This window comes from Sapajus apella, unplaced genomic scaffold (assembly GCF_009761245.1).
Source record: "Sapajus apella isolate SASKATOON/1434 unplaced genomic scaffold, GSC_monkey_1.0 scaffold1, whole genome shotgun sequence".
NCBI classification, from domain to species: Eukaryota; Metazoa; Chordata; class Mammalia; order Primates; family Cebidae; genus Sapajus; species Sapajus apella.
Genome location: NW_022436941.1, coordinates 66,255,213 through 66,278,000, shown reverse-complemented (window position 1 = coordinate 66,278,000; position 22,788 = coordinate 66,255,213). Strand labels below are relative to the sequence as shown.

The following is a 22,788-nucleotide window of genomic DNA, read 5'->3' as shown; positions in this document are numbered from 1 at the left end:
TCTAACACTGGGGATTATAATTGAACATGAGATTTGAGTAGGGACATGGATCCAAACTATATAAGAGGGTTAAAAGAAAGATGGAAGGAGAATAAATTGGTAAAATAAAGGCCCATAGTGTTGGCAGAGAGAGAAGATAGAAGAATAGGGAGGGACAGTTAAATACTATGAGACAGGTTGAGATGAGATGACCTGGAGTTCAGAGGGGCATCATGGGCATGCCTGGAAGAGTGGGGCATTCCAGGATAGGTGGGGTTGGGATGGGCAGAAGGGTCAGGGCAGCATGTTCACTGGTAATGAAAGGTGTGAAATCCTGGGGATTTCACTTCAGCGTCTTCAGGAAGACAGAGGAGCAGGACATACTTCTAGGCAAATGTGCTGCTAGAAATTGTGCATTAAAGAGGAAGGAAGATGATCCTGTGTCCTTGGAAGGCCACATAAAGGATAGACAAAGTGGTGAGTTAGCATATAGCACAGGTAACATTTCTCTGTGTACTGACAAGCTAGTGCTTACACCACTTCCTATCCCAGAAAAAATCGGATACACCATGGGGGTAGAGTAAGATCCTGGAAGATGAGTTCTCTGTTGATCTTCTAAACAGATGGTAGGTAGCATCCAGTTCCTGAAGAATGCAAGAACTGATATTACTTTGCCAAATTAGAGTGAACTGTCTTTGGGAAAAAATACCTCTGTATTTTTTTCTTTTTAAAGTTTTGTTTCTGCAGTGTAGAGGAAAGACTTTTCTGAGGTAGAGAGGGCTTTCATTTATGAAATGGAGTCTTTCAAATGAGTGCTTGCCACACCTTCTATTCTATTTCTTTGAATCCTGTTGCCAGCTTGGAGAACTTGAGGAGGGTCATTGTAACTTTGGTCAAATAACGTAGCCTTCTGAACACAATATCCTCTTCTGTAAAATGAGGCTACTGATGATGTGCTGCCGACCTCCCTGTGCTGTTCTGAGAAAGTTGAGGAAGCTTTCTGGCACCTATTAGATATTCAACAAATATTTCTTCAATGAACAAAGAATACTGAATAATAAGAGTGATATTGATTTTAGGAATCTCTGAGTAGCTGGCTAATTTATTAATATATTAAGCACTTATTAAGTGTCATAAGTGCTGTGCACGTGTCAATATATTATTTCATTTAGCAATGTTAAGAATCCCCTAGGCAGGTACCGTTTTTATTACCATTTTACAGTTTAGTAGCAGAGGCAGCCAGGATTGGAGTCCAGGTCTAATTGAATCTTAGAGGCCTTACACTTCCACTAGAGCTTCAGGAGGTGGATGGAGATCCAGACCAGTGTTTCTGGTCTGCATGTTTAGGCATATTGAGCCAGACCCATGCTTTTCTAATATCTAGTTATTTTGATACTCTTAAAAATTCCAGAGCAGTAGTGTACTGAGAAAGAAAGAGATTGTACCTCAAGGAAAGCCAATCTCAACAGTAACCTTCCTGATATAACTGCCTCTGTCTCCTAGATTGGTTTTTGTAAAATGCAAACCTGATTGTGTTACTCCCCTGCTCAAAACTCTTCCAGGGACTCTTGTCTTCTAAGCCCTCCATGAGCTGGCCTCTGCCTTCATGTGCAGTTTCCCCACCTGTCCTGCTTTCCACTTCAGGAATCATAGCCTGGCAATAATAAACTATCATTCTCCAAATGAACCATTCTCTCACCAGTCTTCATGCCTTTATTTGGAATTCCCTTCCATTCACAGTGTCCTCTCCATCCTCGGAGAGGCCTTTCCTGACCTGGTACTCCTTCTCCCATCCACACAGAGACCCTTATGCTTACTTGTGTTTGTTTAGGCTCTTCTCTTCCTACTAGGCTGTGAGCTCTCTGAAGGAAAGAAAGGATCAGGTCTTGTCATCTCACTACCATCTGTGTCTAACACAGTGCCTGGCACACATCAGGTATTTGTTGAATGAAGGAAGAAGAGCAAATAATCTAAAAGAGGTCATAATATTCACGGTCCTTGAACATGGTCGTTTCTTCTAAGTACTCAATGGATACTCATGTATAACTTCTTAAGACTTCATTGTGGAGTTAGGTATGAGGAGATGGTCACAGAGTCAGTCAATGCACTGGGCTGTCTTGTTTTCTGCAGAGGCTTTCATGTGGGGGATTCAGCACTGATCACAGTGGCAGGGTTTGCCAGGAGTTAAGAGGGAAGCAGAGATGGGCTTGACTCCTGGCTCTTCCTGACCCTCCCTATCACTGTATGATCAGGGTGTTTACCTCTCAAAGCCTCTGTTTCCTCATCTATAAAATGAGGATGATGGTTTCTACCTCATAGGCCAATTGCAAGGAATTAATGAGATATTCATTGAGAATGGTGCCTGGTACATTCAAATGCACAGTACTGTTAATTAAAACACAAAGGCTCCTACCATGGCCGTTTTTATCCTTATGTGTTCCTAGGCAACCATGATTAATAAATTGGTAAATACTACTGTTTTTGCATTAATGTTTTCTGTTAGGAAGTGAGAAATTTCATATTTAATGTGAGTTAGTACAATACCTGATGTTCCTTTATACCTGAGATTGCTTCAGTAACATCTATATGGTAGGAGTTTGAGGACAGTAAAATATCTGTGAATAGGTACCTGCGATGGTAAGATTTGTAAACAATGTTGGATTTCAGGGGACAATTGAAAGTTGGTGAGGGAGGGAGGAAGAGAGATAGAAGAGAGAGAAAGAAACAGTAAGGGGCAAGAAAAGACAAGGCCAGAAAAATGAGCTCCTTCCTTTCAAAGCCATGGCTGCTTCTGCCTAGCATGGACAGGATTGAGAAAGAAGTCCCCAAGTGTGCTCTCCCTTCTTTCTGCAGGGTTGTAGGGGACGAATGGGCTCCCCAGAATGAGGCTGTGCCATTAGCGGGATGTGAGCAGTGTGAAACCTTCCTGCCCCCCGCGCCCGGGTTTATGATGTGTCACGAAGAAACACATCCAAGGTGATTCTTTGGCTCCCAGCTCTTGCTCTGGATCAGATGAAGTGTTCCTTGTCAGCACCAAAGTTTAAATCCTTTTCTGCCACGCTCTGCGCTCCTACTTTTTACAAGTGTTTCCAGATTGCTGTTCCTGGTGGGGTGAATCTTTCTCTCTCCTCCTCACTTTTGTTTATCTGTTTATTTTCCATCTTTCCCATGCTTTTCTTGTTTCAACTAAGCTTCATGCTGCTTTGTTTCCCAGCTGTTTCTCCACTTGTCCCCATCATCAGTCCCCAGCCCACTGCCATTGTTTTCATTTCCCTCCCCACCGAGCCCTCTTCCTTATGTCCTTTTCTTTCCCCTCTTCTGTAGGCTCTTGGAGTCGGGGCTGATCGACTGCTGGCAGCTCCTTTCACGTGCCCTGCTTTTCTAATTTCCATCGGGGCTTCGTGTTTTCCATGTTCTAACTGTGCTGGCTTTTTTCCTGCTTTTGCTTTGAGGTGAGGAGAAGAGAAACAAGACCTGAAAATGCTCTATAGTTTAACAAAGGTGATGGGAGCTCAGAAGAGAAGAGACAAGACAGTGGAGGCTGGGGATGTTGTGGGGGTCGGCATTTTCTTTAGAAAGAATTCATTGATTCTGATCCTGACTTCTTTCCATAAAGGCTCTTCCCAGTCCCTGGGGGAGGAATGGGATTTTTTTGGGGGTCAGACTGTTGCTCTTCCCCATTTGTAGCTTGGGGGAGTGGGAAGGGTATTGGATGGAAGGTGACCCCCAGGGATTTCTGGTCCAAGGTCAGCTGTGTGACGGAACCTACAACAAAATTATGGGATTTGTTTCCTGCAATGTAAGGGGTTTGATTCAGATGAGGTCTAAGGCTTCTTTCAGATCTCTAAATTGTACATTTCTGAATTTCTGCTTTTCTTAGCGAGGATTCCCATTATCTTGCAATGAGCATTACTTGGCAGAGTCTTTAGCACTCTTATTTAAGAGTAGCCTGCTGTGTGTGTGTGTGTGTGTGTGTGTGTGCACGCATGTGTGTGTGTGCACCTGTGTGCATGTGTGTACGCACACTCAGAATAGAGGGTGAAAGAAATGTTCTCGCACAGATCCTGGTCAGATGAGACCAGGGACAAGGGGTACTGTCTCCAGGTTTTATACCTTTGTACAAAGGAGAAGGACTTCCTGTGAAACAGAAGGACTTGGTGGTCTACCATGAAATAAGAATTGATGGTTATGATCGGGTTATGCTCAGGTGTAATCAATCCATGGAGACTTGGGATTGTTTGTATTCCTGATAGTCTTCATTTTGGTTTGGGATGTTCAATGCTGTTAATTGGCTCACTGTGACCTTCAGACAACATTTGATTTGACATAAATCTGTAGACCTCAGGTGCTAAATGATAACCATGTGAGGTTACGGTCTGCATGGGTTCAAGCTGATTCTGAAGTTGACAAATTGTAGTCTTTACCATGGTACAAATGTAAAGCATGTTTGAGACATGAACCATAAAATGGGCTTAGAGGAATATTTTCTTAAACCATTAGTGACTTTGGTCACTGATAGAACTTATTTGTCTTCCCAAAAGACAGCAGAGGGTATCCTATAGTCCTTAGAGGGGCCTTAGAGACCAAGCAGGGGATGTGGAACCTTTCTTATTTGATAAAAGGAAACCTTTTTTCCCATACAAGTATTCTGAGGATGCCGGGAATGGCAACTGGTCCATCAAACTCACAGTCATGTTAATTAAACACAAAGGGTCCTATCATGGCCATTTTTATCCTAATGTGTTCTTAAGCAACCATAATTAATAATTGATAAATATAACTTTTTTTTGCATTAAGGCTTTCTGTTAGGAAGCTTAATATGTAAGCTTGAGAAACCTTTATTATTATGAAAGTGTTCTTTCAGTTTATTGCATTTGTCAATTCGGTGGAAAAATGACTTAACTTGGCAGTTCAGGTCCTCTCCAGTGTCTTAAAACTTGGTAAATAATAAATTTAAGTGGATGACAATCCTTTTAGGTTTAATACTAATTGGAAACATATTTCCCAAATGAAATTTAAATGGAATGTTTATGAACTCCCAATATCCTCCCATTACAACTTAGGGTTCCCCTGATCTCAGTTTGAAAACCATTAATACAGAGAATAAAAATAAACTAAGCATAAATCCAAGGAACTCGAGAAATAAGCCAAAGCAAAAATATAAGGGAGAAATTGGAAAACAAACCTGGGGCTGGACACAGTGGCTCACGTCTATAATCCTAGCACTTAAGGAGGCAGAAGCGGGCAGTTTGCTTGAGCCCAGGAATTTGGGACCAGCCTGTACAACAGGCAAAACTGTGTCTCTACCAAAAAAATTAGCTGGGCGTGGTGGTGTGTGTCTGTAGTTCCAGTGCCACAGGAGACTGAGGTGGGAGGATCACTTGGGCCCAGGAGGCCATGGTTGTGGCGAGCCGTGATCATGCCACTGCTTTCCAGTCTAGGCAACTGAGCAAAGTTCTGTTTCAAAAATATAAATAAATAAAATAAAAAATAAGAAACAAACCTGGGGCTGGGTGTGGTGGCTCATGTCTGTAATTCCTGTGCTTTGGGAGGTTGAGAAGGGAGGATCATTTGAGGCCAGGAGTTCACTATCAGCCTGGACAACATAATAAGACTGTCTCTACCAAAAAAAAAAAAAAATTAGCTAGGTGTGGAGTGGTGGTGGTGCCTATAGTCCTAGCTACTCAGGAGGCTGAGGTGGGAGGATCCCTTGAGCCTAGGGATTTGAGGCTGCAGTGAGCTATGATTATGCCCCTGCATTCCAGCCTGGGTGATAGAGTGAGAACCTATCTCAAAAAAAAAAAAAAAAAAAAAAAAAAAAAACCAAAGAGAAACCCCCCAAAAGCCAAATCCACTTATCTAGACCCACCCTTTTAAAGAAATATTGAAGCAACTAATCTAGAATTATATACCAGATATTATAGATGCTAGACACTGAAGATTAGAGAGTTCTTTAAGTTCTCTAGCCTCATTCTCTCTCAGACCAAATTAGCAAAACAGAAAAACAAACAAAACACCCCTTCTCCTGGTAGTGCTTGTTCCTCCTAAGCTGAAGCAGTCCTTGTCGTCTTTGGGCATGTCTGATCCTTAGAGGGCTCTCCCTGTGGAGCTGAACTCTTGTCGCCTGTCCTTCCCTGTATTGTTTTGTGCTCTTCCCTTGGGGCCTGCGGAACATGTCTAATCCCTTGTCTGCATGACAGCCCCTCAGATATTTGCAGTGGTGACTGTTTACTCATGAGTCGTCCCTTCTTTAGCAAAACAGTCCCAGTTCCTTCCATTGTTCCTTACATGACAGCATGGTTTTTGCATCCCTTTGGCATCCTTGTCCTTTTCCTCTGAACGTGTTGTCAGCTTTGTCTATATTTATACTGAAGTATTCCATGGCCCAGGTGTGTCTGTCAGGTATAGAACAGAGCTGGACCATACTGACTCTTAATGGAGTTACTAAATTTTTATCAATGTGGGGTAGGGCAGTTGCTCTTCCAGTGATGCTAGTGGATTATTGATTAAAATCCCAACTTGTGTCTAACTGCTAAACTGCATTTTGCTTCCTTCTTGGTTTATATAGTTGGTGATTTTGGGATCAGTATAGGGCCTTTATTCCTCAAGGATTATCAGAATAATGCAAGAGTGATTATACTTTTTCTTATATCCAAACCAGTATATTTCCCACTATGATCTGCTGTTTAAAGTGCCAGATTATTTGTTTTTACTTAGCAGGAGTTCTCTGTTTCCATGGAATCTGTAAGTTAGGGATTTGAAAAGGAAGCAAGCTAAGGGGCTTTATAAAGCCTGCCTCTGGTCTTGAGGAATCTGGAGTCATTTGCTGACCTCTGTTATGAAATGTCTTTTACTCAGTTGTGCTGTGTTACAGAAACAAGGGCAATTTCGATAGTGGTGAATCATTCCATCAAGGATTAAGTCATCTAGATTTTAAATCTGTGTGTGTGTGTGTATACACAGACACACACACACACACACACACACACACACACACACACACACACACATATATTTCTTTTTTGAATCTTTTTTTTGAGTTCTTAAAAGACTTTTCTTTTAAAAGTCTTACTCTGCTACCCAGGCTAGAGTGCAATGGCATGATCTCGGCTGACTGCAACCTCTGCCTCCTGGTTCAAGTGATTCTCCTTTCTCAGTCTCCTGAATAGCTGGGATTATAGGTGTGTGCCACCATGCCAAGCTAACTTTTTGTATTTTTAGTAGAGATGGCGTTTCACCATGTTGGCCAGGCTGGTCTCCAACTCCTGACTTCAAGTGATCTACCAGCCTCGACCTCCCTGGGATTACAGGCATGAGCTACCACGCCCAGCCTATGTGTTTATATTTTTTGAATTGTGTTTTATGCAGAGGTTAGAATAATTAGTATCTTTTACAAATATTAATATGTGTATTTAATTTATGGTAATCATTTCTTTGGATAAGTGATTTTAGTTGTGTAATTTGGATCTTTGATAACCTAGTCAATTTTTTGCTTACTAGTTCTATTAGCTATTGAAAGAGGCATGCTAAAGTCTCCCACTGTGATGGTGAATGTGTCTATTCTATTGGATTTATTAACTTTTGCTTTGTATCTTTTGAAGATGTGTTATTAGGGTCATACAATTTAATATGATGATATTATCTTATTCAACTGACTTCATTAAACTATGATGAAACATTTCTCTTTCCCTAGTAATATGTATTGCTTTAAAATCTATTTTGTCTGTGCTAGCTTTCTCTTGGTTAGTTTTATGTGGTATGTCTTTTTACTTTTAAGCTTTCTGTGTTATTTTTAAAGTATGCCTCTTGTTGGCAGTGTCTAGGTATTGTTATTGTTTTTGGATTTAAAAAATCCATACTAGCAGATTTGGTGTACTATTTTGAGTAGTCTATGTATATTTAATATAATTGCTGATACAGTTGGATTTATATCTACATATAACTATTTGTACACGTTTTAATTTTATATTTTTTGCTTCTCCTGTCTTATTTTCTTTTTGATTAATCAACTATTTTTACTTAATTTTCCTTTCTATAACTTATTATACATTTTTTTGGTGGCTACTCTCAAGTCAAAATATGTATATTTAATATATTATAAATATAATAAAAGTACTTTTGGCAATTTCCTAATATGGCTAGATACTTTAACTTCATCTACCTTTTACATTATTGTTGTCATACATTGTAGTTCTACAAATATTTTTAACTCCATGACATTATAATATTTTGTAAAACATTTTCTTATATATTTGATATTAATTATACCTATTCACATCATTACCTACTCACTATTCCCAATTTTTTCCTGCCTTTCCATGTTTCTGTTTGAGATCATTTTATTTCTTCTCGAATAATTTCCTTCAGTATTTCTTTCAGTGCTGGTCTGTTGGGACTGAATTCTCTCAGTATTTGTCTTAAACATTTTAATTTCAGTTTCATTTTTAATGATATTTCTGTTAGATGTGGAATTTTCTTTCATCCCTTTACAGATATTACTCAATTGTCTTTTGGCTTCCATTACTTCTCTGAGTGGCTCTCCTCTCTGGAATTTTGTTACATTTTTCTCCTCATTGTTCCCATGACTTTTTATTTGCCAGCCTTTGTTATTCCTAGTTGTTTTCAGCAGGTCTGTGGGCCTGCTGTGGTCTATTTTATCCTATCTGGAGATGGACGCCTACTCAAAAGGCTATTTCTGAAAAAATGTCTTATAATTCTTTTAAGTTATTTTAGCTAATCTTCCTTTAAAAAAATGGCATTCTGATATTTCCCCCTGAATTTAACCAATTTGTATTTACGTAACTGGGACAATAAATTTGAATAATGTTGATATTTTAACCTATATAAAAGTCAGTCGCTTTTAAACATGTTTTAAATCAGTGGTTCTTAAGGTTTTTGATTCGCGTGTTCTTTGTGTACCCTTCTCAGAATCTGTGACTGATAGACAGATTCCCCAAATAAATGCCTGAAACTGTTGCATATATTTTCCAGAGGATTAAGGAACATTTCCCCCTCACCATATGTATCTATAGATTTCAGGATGAGAACTCCTATATTAAATACATAAAGCAAGGATGGCGTTAAATGGAAAGCTGTAGATAAGTCACTCAATATTTGGGCATTTGCTGCTGTTCGTTCACTAATACAGTGGGGAGAAAATGTACTGAGCCTGGCACAGAAATATGTAGTTTGATTTCTGGCTGTGCTGCTCACTAGACCTAATATTTTCATGTTCTCTTTTATAAACAAGGTTCATAATAATACCTCCCAGGTATTATTGTGGGAACAATACAAGAAAACGCACAATTAAGCACTGTATAAATTGTAATATGTTGTACACATTGAAAATATGTTCAAGAATATAGATATATCAATATTTTATATGTGTATGTATGTGCACACATATAAGAAATAATATTTGCCTTTCCGCACTTTCTTTTAAAGAACTGCTTCAGCTAAACACCAGTAATTTGAAATAAAATAGGTTGTACCCACAGCATTTCCTTTGGTACCACATATGCTATTGTACTTGAGAAACTATAAGGAGGATAACCTAACTTGGAGGTTGGGGTAGAAATTAAGAATATTACACATCTGGCTCTGGGATCCTGAGCTAGTTAGCAGTAGTACCTGTACTTGTATTTACTTACCTATAAGATGGTAATAACAACGTATCCTTTTTTTTCTTTTAACTTTTCAAGGATCTTACAAAGTTCAGTGCACTGTGTTTGACAGGAAAGGTTCTATGTAGAATTTTTTTATCGTAAAGAAGACAAGTTTCAAATATTGAAAACAAATGTTATAGTTCACTTAGCACTATATGGAACATAATGGTTTTCATGTATTAGTAAACATTGATTATAATATTTAATAGTCAACTTATATTTACCTTTATTATGCTTTTTTCCCTAAATCATCCCATATAAAGGCTGTGTATAATACTAGAATCCATTAGAAGACAGTTTATGTCTTCCGTCAAAAAGGTGACCATTACCATTGAAAAGCATTTATTAGCTTGCCATTTTTGCATGTTACTATAGAAGCTAGAGTTCAGAAACTTTTGAATATTTAGAGGCCTTTGAGACTATGATGAAAGCCATAAACCTTTCCTCAGAAAATGGACATATATACACAAACCAAAAACCAGTTTCGCTAATAATTTTCAGAGGTTCTCAATATTCAGATTCTTCCCTTGGTTAAGAAACACCACTATAAAAAGGTGTATCCTTTTTTCTCATTGTCATAATTTGAAAATAAATACACTATTTGTTCATTGCCCACTCATGCTGTATATTTAAGAAACCAGAGAGTTAAGGTGTTGTTCAGCAAATAGCATTGTTCTTAACCAAGTGTAATTATATACAGATGCATTGTTTATAGTGGGAGGGAAGGAAAGGAGGAAGGGAGAGAAACATTAGTGCAAGAATACCCAGCAATTAGACTAATATAGCCACTCAATTACTCAGAGTATTAGAGACATAGATTAATGAAAAAAATCTTTAGAGCATGCAAACTAGTGTCAACAACCACTTCCACTTTAAACACCATTTGGAAAGGAATAGGAAAGTTGGATGAGATAGTTTAAAGTGGCAAAAACATTTGCTACCTTTTTGGTTCTCTGGGAAGAAATCCACAGATGTCACAGCATTTCAGCAGAAGCCTTGGTCTTTGAAAATTATTGAGATTTACAAGTAGAATTTCTCTAGAGGGTGCTTCATGGTAAAATATGTTAGTTTAATTTACCTGATTCTTTGTGTGTATTTATATTAAACTATATTTAGGATGATTATAGTCAGTTCAGCTTTTCTACTCTACATTTGTGATTCCTGTTTTTCATGTGACTTGGCCTTCTAAGGTTTTATGCGAGTACTGATGAGTATTTTTTATTTGGGCATGATTGGGTAAGAGGTGATACACCACTATTTGGTGGGGAAAGGGAATGATTCTGACACTGATTCCAACTGGTTCACTTGGGAAGCTAGAAATTTTGACCTGCCAAAGGCAAAGCTTATAGGTGAATTCATACATGAAACAGAAGAGGGAAGACTAATTTATTCAAATTGAAATTTGGTTTGGCCATTAACAATGTTTGCGTTATTTGACATAGACTTTTATAATAGTGGGCAATAAATTTCAGCGGCAATGGAAAAAAAAAATGAATGAAATCAGTGAGGAGCTGTTTATGATCTGTTAACATAGGAAATGATTCCAAAGATTATAGTTTTGGCAAGGTTGGGGTGAAAATGACACTCTTAACCAGCACGTGTGGTGATAAAAGTTGATACAAAATTTTTGGAAAGAAGTTTAGCAATTTGTGACAATTTGTTCATATTTTTGGAAGTACTTCTGGAATTTTATTCTAAAATAGTAACTTAAAAGATAAAAAATGTACTTAAAAATGTTTATCAAGAGTTGTTTAAAATGTTAAAAATCAGAAGTACACTTAATGAACCATAGATGAATATTTAAGTAATCATGGAATTATGGAACATCAAATGCTTGGTGGAATGCAATTTGAAAAGGGTGCCAAACATTGTAACAACATGGAAAAATATTTTTGATGGGAGAGAAGAAAGCACACCAGTATGTATTGATATATTATGCCATGAGTATAGCTTGTAATAATTACTCGTGCATATGAATAAAGACTGGAAGAGAATAGGAAAAATGAAAAGGGTTGATACTTTGGGCTCATGTCAATATGGATGAAATCTAAATACCTTTAATTGCTATTATATGGTCAATAAGGGAAACTTTTAAACAGTCTTCTAATTTTATGCTTTTATGGATTTTTATGTTAGATATTGAATTAATTAGAAATTCAATCATTTAGTAGAAAGCATGTTTTTCCTAATGGATAGCTATTGTTCTAAAACCATTTATTGAACTGCCCATTCCTTCCCTGCTGATTTGAAATGCCTCCTAATATCACATAATTTCCATGGGTACATGTATCTGCCTCGGACTTTGCACTTGTCTGTCTCTAAGCTACTATTACTCTGTTTAAATGACCCTGATTTTATTGTAGGTTTTGCTTTGTGGTAGAGCAAGTTTTGACAGCCCAAACATTCTCTCTCAAAAGTATCATTTCGATTTTAGTGTATTTACTCCTCCAGATGAACTTTAGAATAAGCTTGTTGAGTTTCATTTGAAAAATGGATTTTGACTGTAGTACACTTGTTGATTAATTTGGGGAGATAATTTTGCCTAACATCCTTCTTATTGTTTCCAAAAATTTCAGTGGCATACTTGAGTGTTTTAAATTTTGGATATAGTGAGTTGATAGAAAGGTGATAACACATCTCTATTGCTTCTATATAGAAGCAGAGTGATTCTGATATTTATGACAACACATTTATTTAGGAAAGTTTCTAGTTTTCAATTGCCTAAAATGAAGAATGCAATTGAATCCAGATGGGGAACTGAAAGAGGTACTCTGGAATTCTATATACTGGAATTTTATCTTTGCCGTATATGAAATTAGTGGCCTTTTAAGAAGAGCAGCAGATTTTCAGTGGCCTCAGTGGTTAGAAAAAATCTCACTCTTACCCAAAAAACTGCCACCTGTGGTTGGCTATTTTAGGTGTACTTGCATATTCTTTCAGAAGGCCTTTCTTCCTGTTAATCTCCTAAGCAGCTTTATCTAAATCTGTCTCCTTTGAGCTTTATCTACCTTTTCTGAATGAAAATGTTCATGTTATTTCATCTTCATATTTTCTTTCCTTGTCTTCCTCTCCTGCCCATCCATTTCTGTCTAATTGGGTCTCTCTGTTGGTTTCTGTATTACCTCCTTCTTCTCCCATAGCATCTTTAACTGAGTCTTTCTGATGTTTTTCTGACTACCATATAAGAGACTCTTTTTATTGCTGAATCTCTTCTGAGTGTTAGGACTTCTGGACATCTGTCTTTAATGGCATGTCTTATTTCTCACATGGCTGTTGGTTATCCTTTTACTAATGTAAAGCATGGCATGGTTCTTGAAAGGCAGGCGTGATGAACTACAAGACTGTAATGTTGCGGGCTATATTGCATTGGAAAGGGTTGCAATTAAACACTTTCACAAATCGTAGTCCTTGTTCCCCCAACCAAATAAAATAGTAATATGATCGTTGTTTTGAATAGATGCAGATTAGATATCCTTGTGATCTGTGAAAATTTTTGGTCTGTTTATGTAATTTGTTTTTTATTTAAAAAAAGTCATGAACAAGTCAGGTCAGATTCTGCCTGTGGATAGTTAACAGCCTCTTTACCAACCAGGAACATGACTAAAGCAAGCTGTTCTTCCTCTTTTAGGAAGTGGAATTTCGTCTAAGTTTCCTCTCTCAGTCATGTTAGACATTTGTTATTGTTTTTTGCTTTTCAGATCTCTTTCCTGAACTTTTTTGGAAGCTATTGTATGGTACTTTTTTTTTTTTTTGGCATGTTGCTTTTCTATTGATTACGTTTCTGTGTGCTCACACACACGCATGCTTGTATGCAGTAAAAGGGCAATTCACAACTGCAAACCAGTGATTTTTTTTTTCAGAACTCCATGCCTTGTATTTATACCAGTTCATAATTTCAGATAACTCTGTGTGTGTGTGTGTGTGTGTGTGTGTGTGTGTGTGTGTGTGTGAGAGAGAGAGAGAGAGAGAGAGAGAGAGAGAGAGAGAGAGAGATAGGTTGCAAACCACTTTTGTTTATTGTAAAAAATTTCGATTAAATTGACGAATTTAATGTGGCGACTGGAAAATCCTGCACTGATTTTGTTTTTGATCCTGATTGGCTTAAATCTTAGTATCCTATGAAATGTCTAAGGCGTCTCTGTAGGCTTTTCTCTGTTCATTTTCTCCTCTATCACAGGGTAAGGATATCTTGGCGAGCAGGTTTGTTTTGTTGGGCAAGCACACAAAAGCCCAGATGCTTCTCCATGCAGGGCTGAGCTCTGGAGGCCCTCCAAAGTGGGCGACCCTTTCCACCTCCAGGTTTCCATTTCCCCGCCACTCCCACAGGCTGGGCAGAATGCGCTTTCTCTCTGGAGGCCCCACTTTGTATTGCCTTTTTGTGTTTTGGGTAGGGAATAGTACAAATCCCTCAAAGCCTCTGAGGTCTGGAGACGCCCTGGCAATCCCTAACATAGCTGCTATTCCCCTGGGTGCAACCTGGCTGCTGTAGCCCCTCCATAAAGCCTTAGAATGACGATATACCCCGAGAGCCCCAGCCTGCTGCCCCACTTCCTTTGACATTAGTCCTCAGAGGATGCCTCGGTGACCTGAGGTGGCAGCTCTTCTCCTTGGGACCAAGGCACTTTTCAGGCTTTGTACCAACCAGAAGCTCTTAAGAGAAAGTGTGAGGCTAGGCCAGATGAGAAAGGGCACTGGGAAATCCCTCAGAGAAGACAAATAGCAAATGGAAATGGCATAGCAAGGGAGAGGGAGTAGCCCTATTTATTTGGCAATGTTTGTAAATATTTAAGATTCTTACAACTGACTACAGTCTGGTACTGGGTAAGGCCAGAGCTAAGAATAATTATCTTGACCTTTTGTACTAATAACGGCATTTTAGGTACAGGATAAAAATTAACATAAACCATGGTGTTCAGCTGGTAGAAATTCAGAGTAAAAGACTGCTGGCTGTGGTGGCGTGTGCTTGTAGTCCCAGCTACCAGGAAGGCTGAAGTGGGAGGATTGCTTGAGCACAGGCGTTTGAAACCAGCCTAGGCAACATAGTGAGACCCTGTCTCTAAAAATAATTTCTGAAAAGCAAAAGGAAATGAAGTATTATATTACCACATCTAGTACATTTTAAAGAAATAAAAAACTCTTTCCTGTGCCCTGAATTTCTTTAACTTTAAAAACAGAACATACCAGGTGCAGTGGCTCATGCCTGTAATCTCAGCACTTTGAGAGGCCAAAGTGGGCAATTACCTGGGATTGGGAGTTCAAGACCAGCCTGGCTAATATGGAGAAACCCCCTGTCTACTAAAATACAAAATTAGCTGGGCGTGGTGGCCCATGCCTGTAATCCCAGCTACTTAGGAGGCTGAGGCAGGAAGATTGCTTGAACCCTGGAGACGGAGATTGTAGTAAGCCAAGATTGTGCCATTGCACTCTAGCCTGGACAGCAAGAGTGACACTCTGTCTCAAAAAAAAACAAAAACAAAAAACAAAAAAAAACCACCAAACAAACCAGCTCTGCTACCCATGCCTAAATATATCAGGAAGCATCTTCCGTAATGTTAGATGAGTTGTTGTTAGAAGGAAGAACTCATGCTGTTTGAACTCAACCACATGAAGTGAATATAACAAAATGACACTGTTATGGACCCGGGCTCTTTTTATTGTGCTTTCTTAGAGCCAGGACAAGGAAGTGTGACAATGCCCTGACTTATTCATTTTTCAGGGGCAGATGACAGTCTATGCGAAGTTTGACAAAAATGTGTATCTTCCTGAAGATGCTGAGTTTTACTTTACTTATGACGGATCTCATCAGAGACATGTTGTGATTGCAGAGCGCATCGAGGATAACGTTCTCCAGTCCAGCATCCCAGGTGAGGTGTCTTCTTTGTTGTGCAGCTGGGAAATCGGTCTGCAGATATCTTCCCTCCAGGGATGTAGGCCAGGAAGAGAACCAGGAAGAAAAAGAAAACAGTTCTGCAAGGTCAGGACAGTGTGTGTGTGTGTGTGTGTGTGTGTGTGTGTGTGTGTGTGTGTGTGTCTGTGTGTACGTATGTTAGGAAGAACACTCATGTCTGAGATTCCTCCAGCTGTCTGCTGCTTCATTAGGAGTCTTGACTTAGACCAGGCAGACCAATCCTATTGACTGCACCCAACTTTTATGGTTGGGTGTGCTTTGGATGCAGTCAAATAGAGGAAACACTCTCTATTGACTATTACCTCCTAATCACTTCCTGTAACCTTAGACCCATTGCTAGGGTTGGCTCTGGCAGAACTGACATTGACAAAGTTTATCTTCATTCTCTCTTCCTCATTCTTCTGTGGGCAGCCTGACAGCCATGGGTCTGCCTCACCTCTGCTTGCTCCCTTTGGTCACTGAGATTTTTCCTTGATGCCCTGTCCATCCAGAATCCTCCTTGGGGGATCTCTGGCTCCAGAACTTTCTCTCTCCATCATCAAAATGCTTACGTTTTGAACACTGTAATTTCCCCAGTTGTCTTCTTGATAGATGACAAAATTAATATATCCTGTTTATATATTGGGATAAGCTAATAGCCTTTCTCAATATACTTGTTTTATATTTTTATTGGTATGTGGGTTATGCATTTAAGAGTCATCAGGCTTTAACCTAATGGTGGAATTAGAATGTTATTACCTACAGAACAGGGGGGCTGTTTTAAAATTCTTTTTATTGATTGGTTGGTTTTTCTTAACTGTGGGTCTTTCAGGCCCTTTTAATTTGTATCATCTTTAATTTTTTTTAGAGTTCAGATTGATATCATTTTTAAAGGAATGTGTTCCTAAGTGCTTCTATAATATATCTGCCACATGTGGGACGAAGGTAGCCAGTGAACATGCAAACAACACAGACACAGAATTGTAGAGAAGTACAGATACCTCTCAGCTCTGCCTCATCTTGGTCACTTAATTAATCTGTTGTCCAATTTCTGAGACCATTGGCAAGTTTAAGCACTTCTCTCTTTAGCCCAGTAAAACTTCATCGTTAGAAGAAAAAAAACCAATCAAACTGAATTAAAACAATCAAACTGAATTACAGGCATGGCAGCTCATGCTTGTAATCCCAGCACAATGGGAGGCCGAGGCGGACAGATCACCTGAGGTCAGGAGTTCAAGACCAGCCTGGCCAACATGGGGAAACCCTGCCTCTATTAAAAATATAAAAATTAGCCAAGTATGGTACCCAGCACCTGTAGTCCCAGCTACTTGGGAGGCTGAGGCAGGAGAATTCCTTGGACCTGGGAGGCAGAAGTTTCAGTGAGCCAAGATCGTGTCAGGGCACTCCAGGCTGGGAGACAGAACAAAACTCCATCTCAAAACAAAAACAAAAACAAACCTAATTAATGGTACATAGTTACTTTGGCTGTTGGTTGCTTTCCCTCTGCCCTTTTGCTCTAGCAAATGTTTTCCCTGCCTTTACTTTCCCCCTCTTTTCTTGGTTTTCTCCTTCCTCAAGCCCTTATGGAGAAAGGATAAAAAATAACTAAAGTGCCCCTCCTATTTTTAGAACGTTTTATCTTTTTCTTTACTTGCATGTGGTGGTGACTCTCCTCCTTCCTTAGCAGGAAGAGAATATACTCTTTTGTTTATATTGTGGTCTACTTAAAAGTGAGGTTTCTTACCTTCATTTTAACACAGAATTTCTAGAGGCAGGTGACAGTTTCTATTTCTGAACCTTAAATTTCCCTGGTGACAGCATTACCAGGGCAACCTTTCAAAAATCTGTAACACAGATTTATTTAATATTTACTGGTTATGTTTAGTCTGGTGGGAGGTAGGTGCATTCTGTGCCTGTACCATGAGACCACTTACAAAGAGTCAATGACAAAGTGACAGTGGTTCTCTTTTAGTAAACTTGGGATGCTCTTGTTTTTTGGACCCCTAGCTGCACAGCCTCTGGGAAAAGTCTTTAGAGAATAAGGCACAGGAGGAATGACTAGTACCCATTAGCCGTTTGATTGGGGGCAACAGGGCGCTATGGACCAGCGGTAGCTGAATAACTTTTCTCAGTCCAGTCATGATTACCGTAATCACAGTGATTTGGTGCCACCAACTCCTGAAAATCCTGCCAAGGGCAGCATGTAAGAGCTTCCCAGCCCTGGCAAAATAAGAGTGGGGCAAAGAAGAGAAAGAGTGAAGGGAGGGCAAAACAGCAGGATTTGGTGACCACTCTCAGGAGAAATATTGAGAACACCTACAAGACAGAGACACTATTATCAGAAGACGGGGCAGTGAAGACCAACACCACACACACATAGATATGGATATGTATTTTCACTTTTGTTTTCTCTTCAGTAGTCTTCACGCACCTCAACTCACATTCAAAGGAGCACTGTGGAATTAGGGCAAACGTGTAATTGTGTGATGCTATCTTACAAACCTTTCACTTAAATAAATATGTAAAAATATATGACTCAAGACGAAACAGCAGAGTGGAAGAGAGCAAAGGACTTGTCATCTGACAAACACAAATTCAGAGGTTGGGGTGGAACAAAAGGTTAAAGGAATGCTGAATAGCAGTGTTTGGTAAAGACAGGAGAATAGATGCTCAAATGCTCAGAGCTCGTAAAGGTGCATTTTAAAATCAGGAGTTACTGAAAGAAGATGCAGTCGGTGTTAGTTTGGCCCACAGGCCTGGCAGTGTATAAGGGTAGCCGGCTGGCTTTCCTTTCTGCCTTGTTCTCCTGGAGTGTGTTATCTGCTTAAGCTCTGTGGTGGACCTAGCACATCGGACCCCTGTGAGAGCGTCTCCTACAGACTTGGGGTGAACTGTTCACTGTCTTATTGTCTAGGCCATGGGCTTCAGGAGACTGTGTCGGTGTCTGTGTGCCTCTGCTCAGAAGGCTACTCTCCGGTGACCATGGGCTCCGGCTCAGTGACCTACGTGGACAACATGGCTTGCAGGCTGGCTCGTCTGCTGGTGATGCAGACCGATCGCCTCACAGCCAGCAGCCACCAGACCCTGCTGACCCCATTTGCCTTGAAGGCGGAAGCGCTGCCTGCCTTGGATGAGGAGCTCGTGCTGGCTCTGACCCATCTGGAATTGCCTCTAGAGTGGACTCTGTTGGGAAGTTCTTCACTTGAAGGTGGGTCATCACCAGAAAACTCAGATATCTCCTCTGTGTGTCAAGTTCAGAATGTTCCTTACACTATACTGTCTGTTCCCCTGGGCAGGTTTTCCTGCCCACTTTGTACCTGAACTTTGCTCTGATATGGAGGGGTTCCCTGAGGTCCTGAGCCAGTCATCTCTGGACTGGTTTATGTGACTGTGTGCCAGGAGGTTTGGGGTAAATGAAGAGACTTGTCTCAAGCGGGGAAAGACTATTTCTTTATGGTATGCTCTTGAGCCAGCTGCTCTGGGCTATGGGTCCACTTCTCTTGACAAGTTTTCTTGCTGTGAGAAGGGGACATTGCTGCCCTGTTTCCAAATAGGTAGGGTCATTAGACAAGAAAGATAATGTCACCAACTCTGTGAAACACTTAGACGACATGTGATCACATGGGAAAAATAACCAATGCGTTGACATCTTTGAAAATGTCAGTGTCACTGAGAGCGTTTGTGTTACATTTGTACTAGTTTTTTAAGTACAAAAGACCAAATGGACTCTGAATACCAAGTATTTGGAATCTGTGTGTGAACAGGGCTATAGATGTTATATATAGGCCCATACAAGACATGAGGCTAAACTGATCAATAGATGCTTTTTAAAAATGAAAAAAAAAAATCTTTTTTTTGAGAGATAGGGTCTCACTGTGTTACTCAGGCTGATCTTGAATTTCTGACTTCAGTGACTCTTCTACCTCAGTCTCCCAAAGTGCTGGGATTACAGGCATGAGCCAACATGTCCAGCCAATAGATACTTTTTATTGGTGATTACAAGTTATATAATTTTATTGGAAATACACAGATGTTGTTTTGTAATTTATTGAATACAACGTATATTATTGCTGTTTTTTGTATTCTTCCTATGACCTTAGCTTTGTGATCAGATGATGCTATTTTTGAGAGTTTCTGCTTCCTGATAAATTCTAGTTATAAGTTTCAGTTTGGCTTAAATTTGATCATGGATGAGATTAAATCCACTACTCTAGGTAAAGGGGTGTGAGTTTTATAAACAGAATTTTAAGGTTATAAGTCACAATCAGAGAGGATCTCTGTTTCTTCCATTTAATCAGGGTCACACTAAAACTCTCCTAGGCACTTAATGATGTCTCTTGTTTTTAAGACCTTGGGTGAGGGAAATCACAAGTTTAGTCCAGCACTGAGCCATCCCTGAATCCTGTGTGCTGCACTCTGCTGTGTGGTTGCTGATTGATATGTATGGAGTGGGCTCCCTGAGGGTGTGGGTTGTGTTTGTTCTGCTCACTGTTATCTCCAAGGACTCAGCAAAGAGATATGAAATATAAGGGGAAGTTGCAATGATGATACTTGAAAGTCTTAGCATATACCATCGATTCATTCAACAAATTCTTTAAAAATTTTTTTTTTAGACAGGGTCATCTCTCTCTGTTCCCTAGGCTGGAGTGTGGTGGCACAATCATAGCTCACTGCAACCTCAAACTCTTGAGCTCATGTGATTCTCCTTCCTCAGCTTCCCGGGTATCTAAGATTACTGGTGTGTGTCACACGCCTGGCTAATTAAAAAAAAAAAATTTTTTTTTTTTTTTGAGACAGGATCTTGCTGCATTTCTCAGGCTAGTCTCAAACACCTGGCCTCTAGCGATCCTCCCACCACCTTGGCCTCCCCAGTAGCTGGGATTATAGGTGCCTGGCTCAACAAATACTTCTTGAACTCTTGCTATGTGCTAAGCCCTTATATACAGGAGAATTGCAGTAGTAATACTTGATCGTCTTGAGATATGCCCTTTCTATCATACATGTGTAAGTGATAGATGACATATAAATCTATATTAATATATAGTATACATAGATTTATGTATCTATGATATATATTGTCTATATCTAAATATTATATATATATAATGTTTTCTGGCTAAGAAACTTCATTTTCTTAAGCCTCTTGGATCTTTAAGAAGGTTCCTAACTGTAATCTTGGAAGGTGGTGTGTTGTTTTTTTTTTTTTTTTTTTTTTTTTTTGAATGGATCCATTTGACAAAGCCACAAAGGTTTCAGGATTTCTCACTTGGTGCACTGAAGCCCATGAGTAAGGACGAGCATCACAGCCTCATGCAGGGGCAGATGCAGGTCAGTCCCGGAGCTCCTCCCCAGGCTGACAAGTCTCTCAGCACAGTAGCTTGGTGCCTGCAGTGGATTAATTTGCACCTCTAAGAAATTACAAATTGTTGAAAGTCATGGAACCACATAACTGCCCACAAATAGCTTAAGCTAAAGGTCTCCAAAATGGAATTCATGTTACCCACATGCCATATTTATTTTTCATGCTGATATTTAGAAGTATGTTAATACTCTCTAGTATTTAATACGTGGATGGCAATAATACATGCATACAATTTTCCATTCTGGGCATGTCTGGTCAAATTTATTTTTGCTGGTAGAGGTACCTAAAAAAATAAGTTTGGAGAACACTGAGCTAAACTCCAAGTTGTCAAGAGTCATCTTATTGCCATTTCCCTTGTTATTTGGAAATACATTCTTGTTTACCAAGCTTTTTAGCTGTTGTGGCCTTTGATTTATCCATATCTTTATAATGGATAGATTTATGTCACCTGGAGGTCCTTTCTGACCCCTCTGCCAGTATTTATATATGATATATATATTTTCATGAGACAAAAACTTGAGCGGTTTTTTTTTCATGGTAAAACACTTTTCTATTCTAGTGTCCTAGTTGTTAAGAAAGACTGTGTGTTGTGGAGCCAGGTTCAAATCCTGACCTTATTACCTCCTGGCTATGAGACCTGGGCAAGTTATTTTAGTTCTGGTGCTGCACCTTTTCAATTCCTAAAGTAAGGCATAGTAGCTGCTTTCTTGCCTGGTTGTGATGATTAAATTAGATAATGTATGGTAAGACCTCTGGAACAGTATCTGAACATATTAAGTTCTCAGTAAAAGGGGATGTTGGTATGTGCATGTAAATACATTTTCATATATAGAGTGTGTTATATGCACTTGTATGTGCATAGATAGAAAGCAAATACAATTGGTTTGGGCAAATGAAGCTAAAGGCAAAGTATAAAATCCTGGCATTGTAAACAATTCCTTGACAATTTCTAGGAATGTTTCTAGACTTTCTCTAAAGGCAGTTTATGGTATTTGAGGTAACATTGTCTGCAGCCTGGACTTGTAGTGCAGCTTCTCTACAACCTCAGTGGCAAGCTACAGGGTCCATGCTCATGTTTGAAGCTAAATTTTACTCTCAGGTTCATGACCATCTTATGAGATCTGATTCAGCCTACCGTGTGTTTAAATCTTTGTATCTGCCTGTTCACACTTCAATTCTGTTATGTAGATATGTAAGGGCTCATATATGGATAATGGCTCATTTTAGATTGGTAGGTTTTAACAGATGTATTTATCAGGACATTTCTGTTGAAATTATTCCAGTTTAAAAAAAACAAATTGGGCATTTAGATGAATAGATTGAAATATAAATCCTTCTGTGTCAGTTTTAATTTTGTACTTTAGAAATTGTATTAGATACTAGATAGAAAGGAAACATGGAATTTTTATTGTATTTACTAAACCAAGTACTTGGACACAGATTAATCATTTTATGGTTGGGAATAAACACGAGCATTTGGTGAAGGACTAACATTGATGCCCTAGATGAGCTGGGTTATATTAGGTTTTTACAATGCACATGTACACTCCATGGCTGTATTTTGGCTCATTGCCTATTCATAATTATTTGGTGGGGTTCTGCTAATCTTGAACTGTTTTGGATTTCTTTTTCATTGTACTTTTGATTTAATACCGTTTTAATCTAATCAGTTTAAAAACTCTTATGTGCTTATACATCTTTTCTAGTATACATATTTTATTTGTATTGCTTGTCTTGAGGTAGATAAATTATTATAATGAAGTGAGAAATAAACTGTGACATAGGTCCCACTAGGAGTTATAATGTATTAGTGGCAGTGGCATCACAGGTGGAAAACAATTTCTTTCCTAGTAATTATTTCTTCCAGTACTTACCAAAAATTATTTTAATGCTCA

At 39.1% G+C, this 22,788-nt stretch overlaps 1 protein-coding gene across 2 annotated transcripts in view; it reads left to right on the top strand.

The window, feature by feature from the left end:
* The window catches only part of ARHGEF28 (Rho guanine nucleotide exchange factor 28), a 319,529-nt gene that overhangs the window by 109,070 nt on the left and 187,671 nt on the right, over positions 1 to 22,788 (top strand). For both annotated transcript variants that reach the window (XM_032278477.1, XM_032278468.1), the window contains exons 3-4: positions 15,361 to 15,508; positions 18,446 to 18,739. In XM_032278477.1, coding sequence (XP_032134368.1) covers positions 15,361 to 15,508; positions 18,446 to 18,739 — 442 coding nt within the window. The remainder of the gene's footprint in view (positions 1 to 15,360; positions 15,509 to 18,445; positions 18,740 to 22,788) is intronic.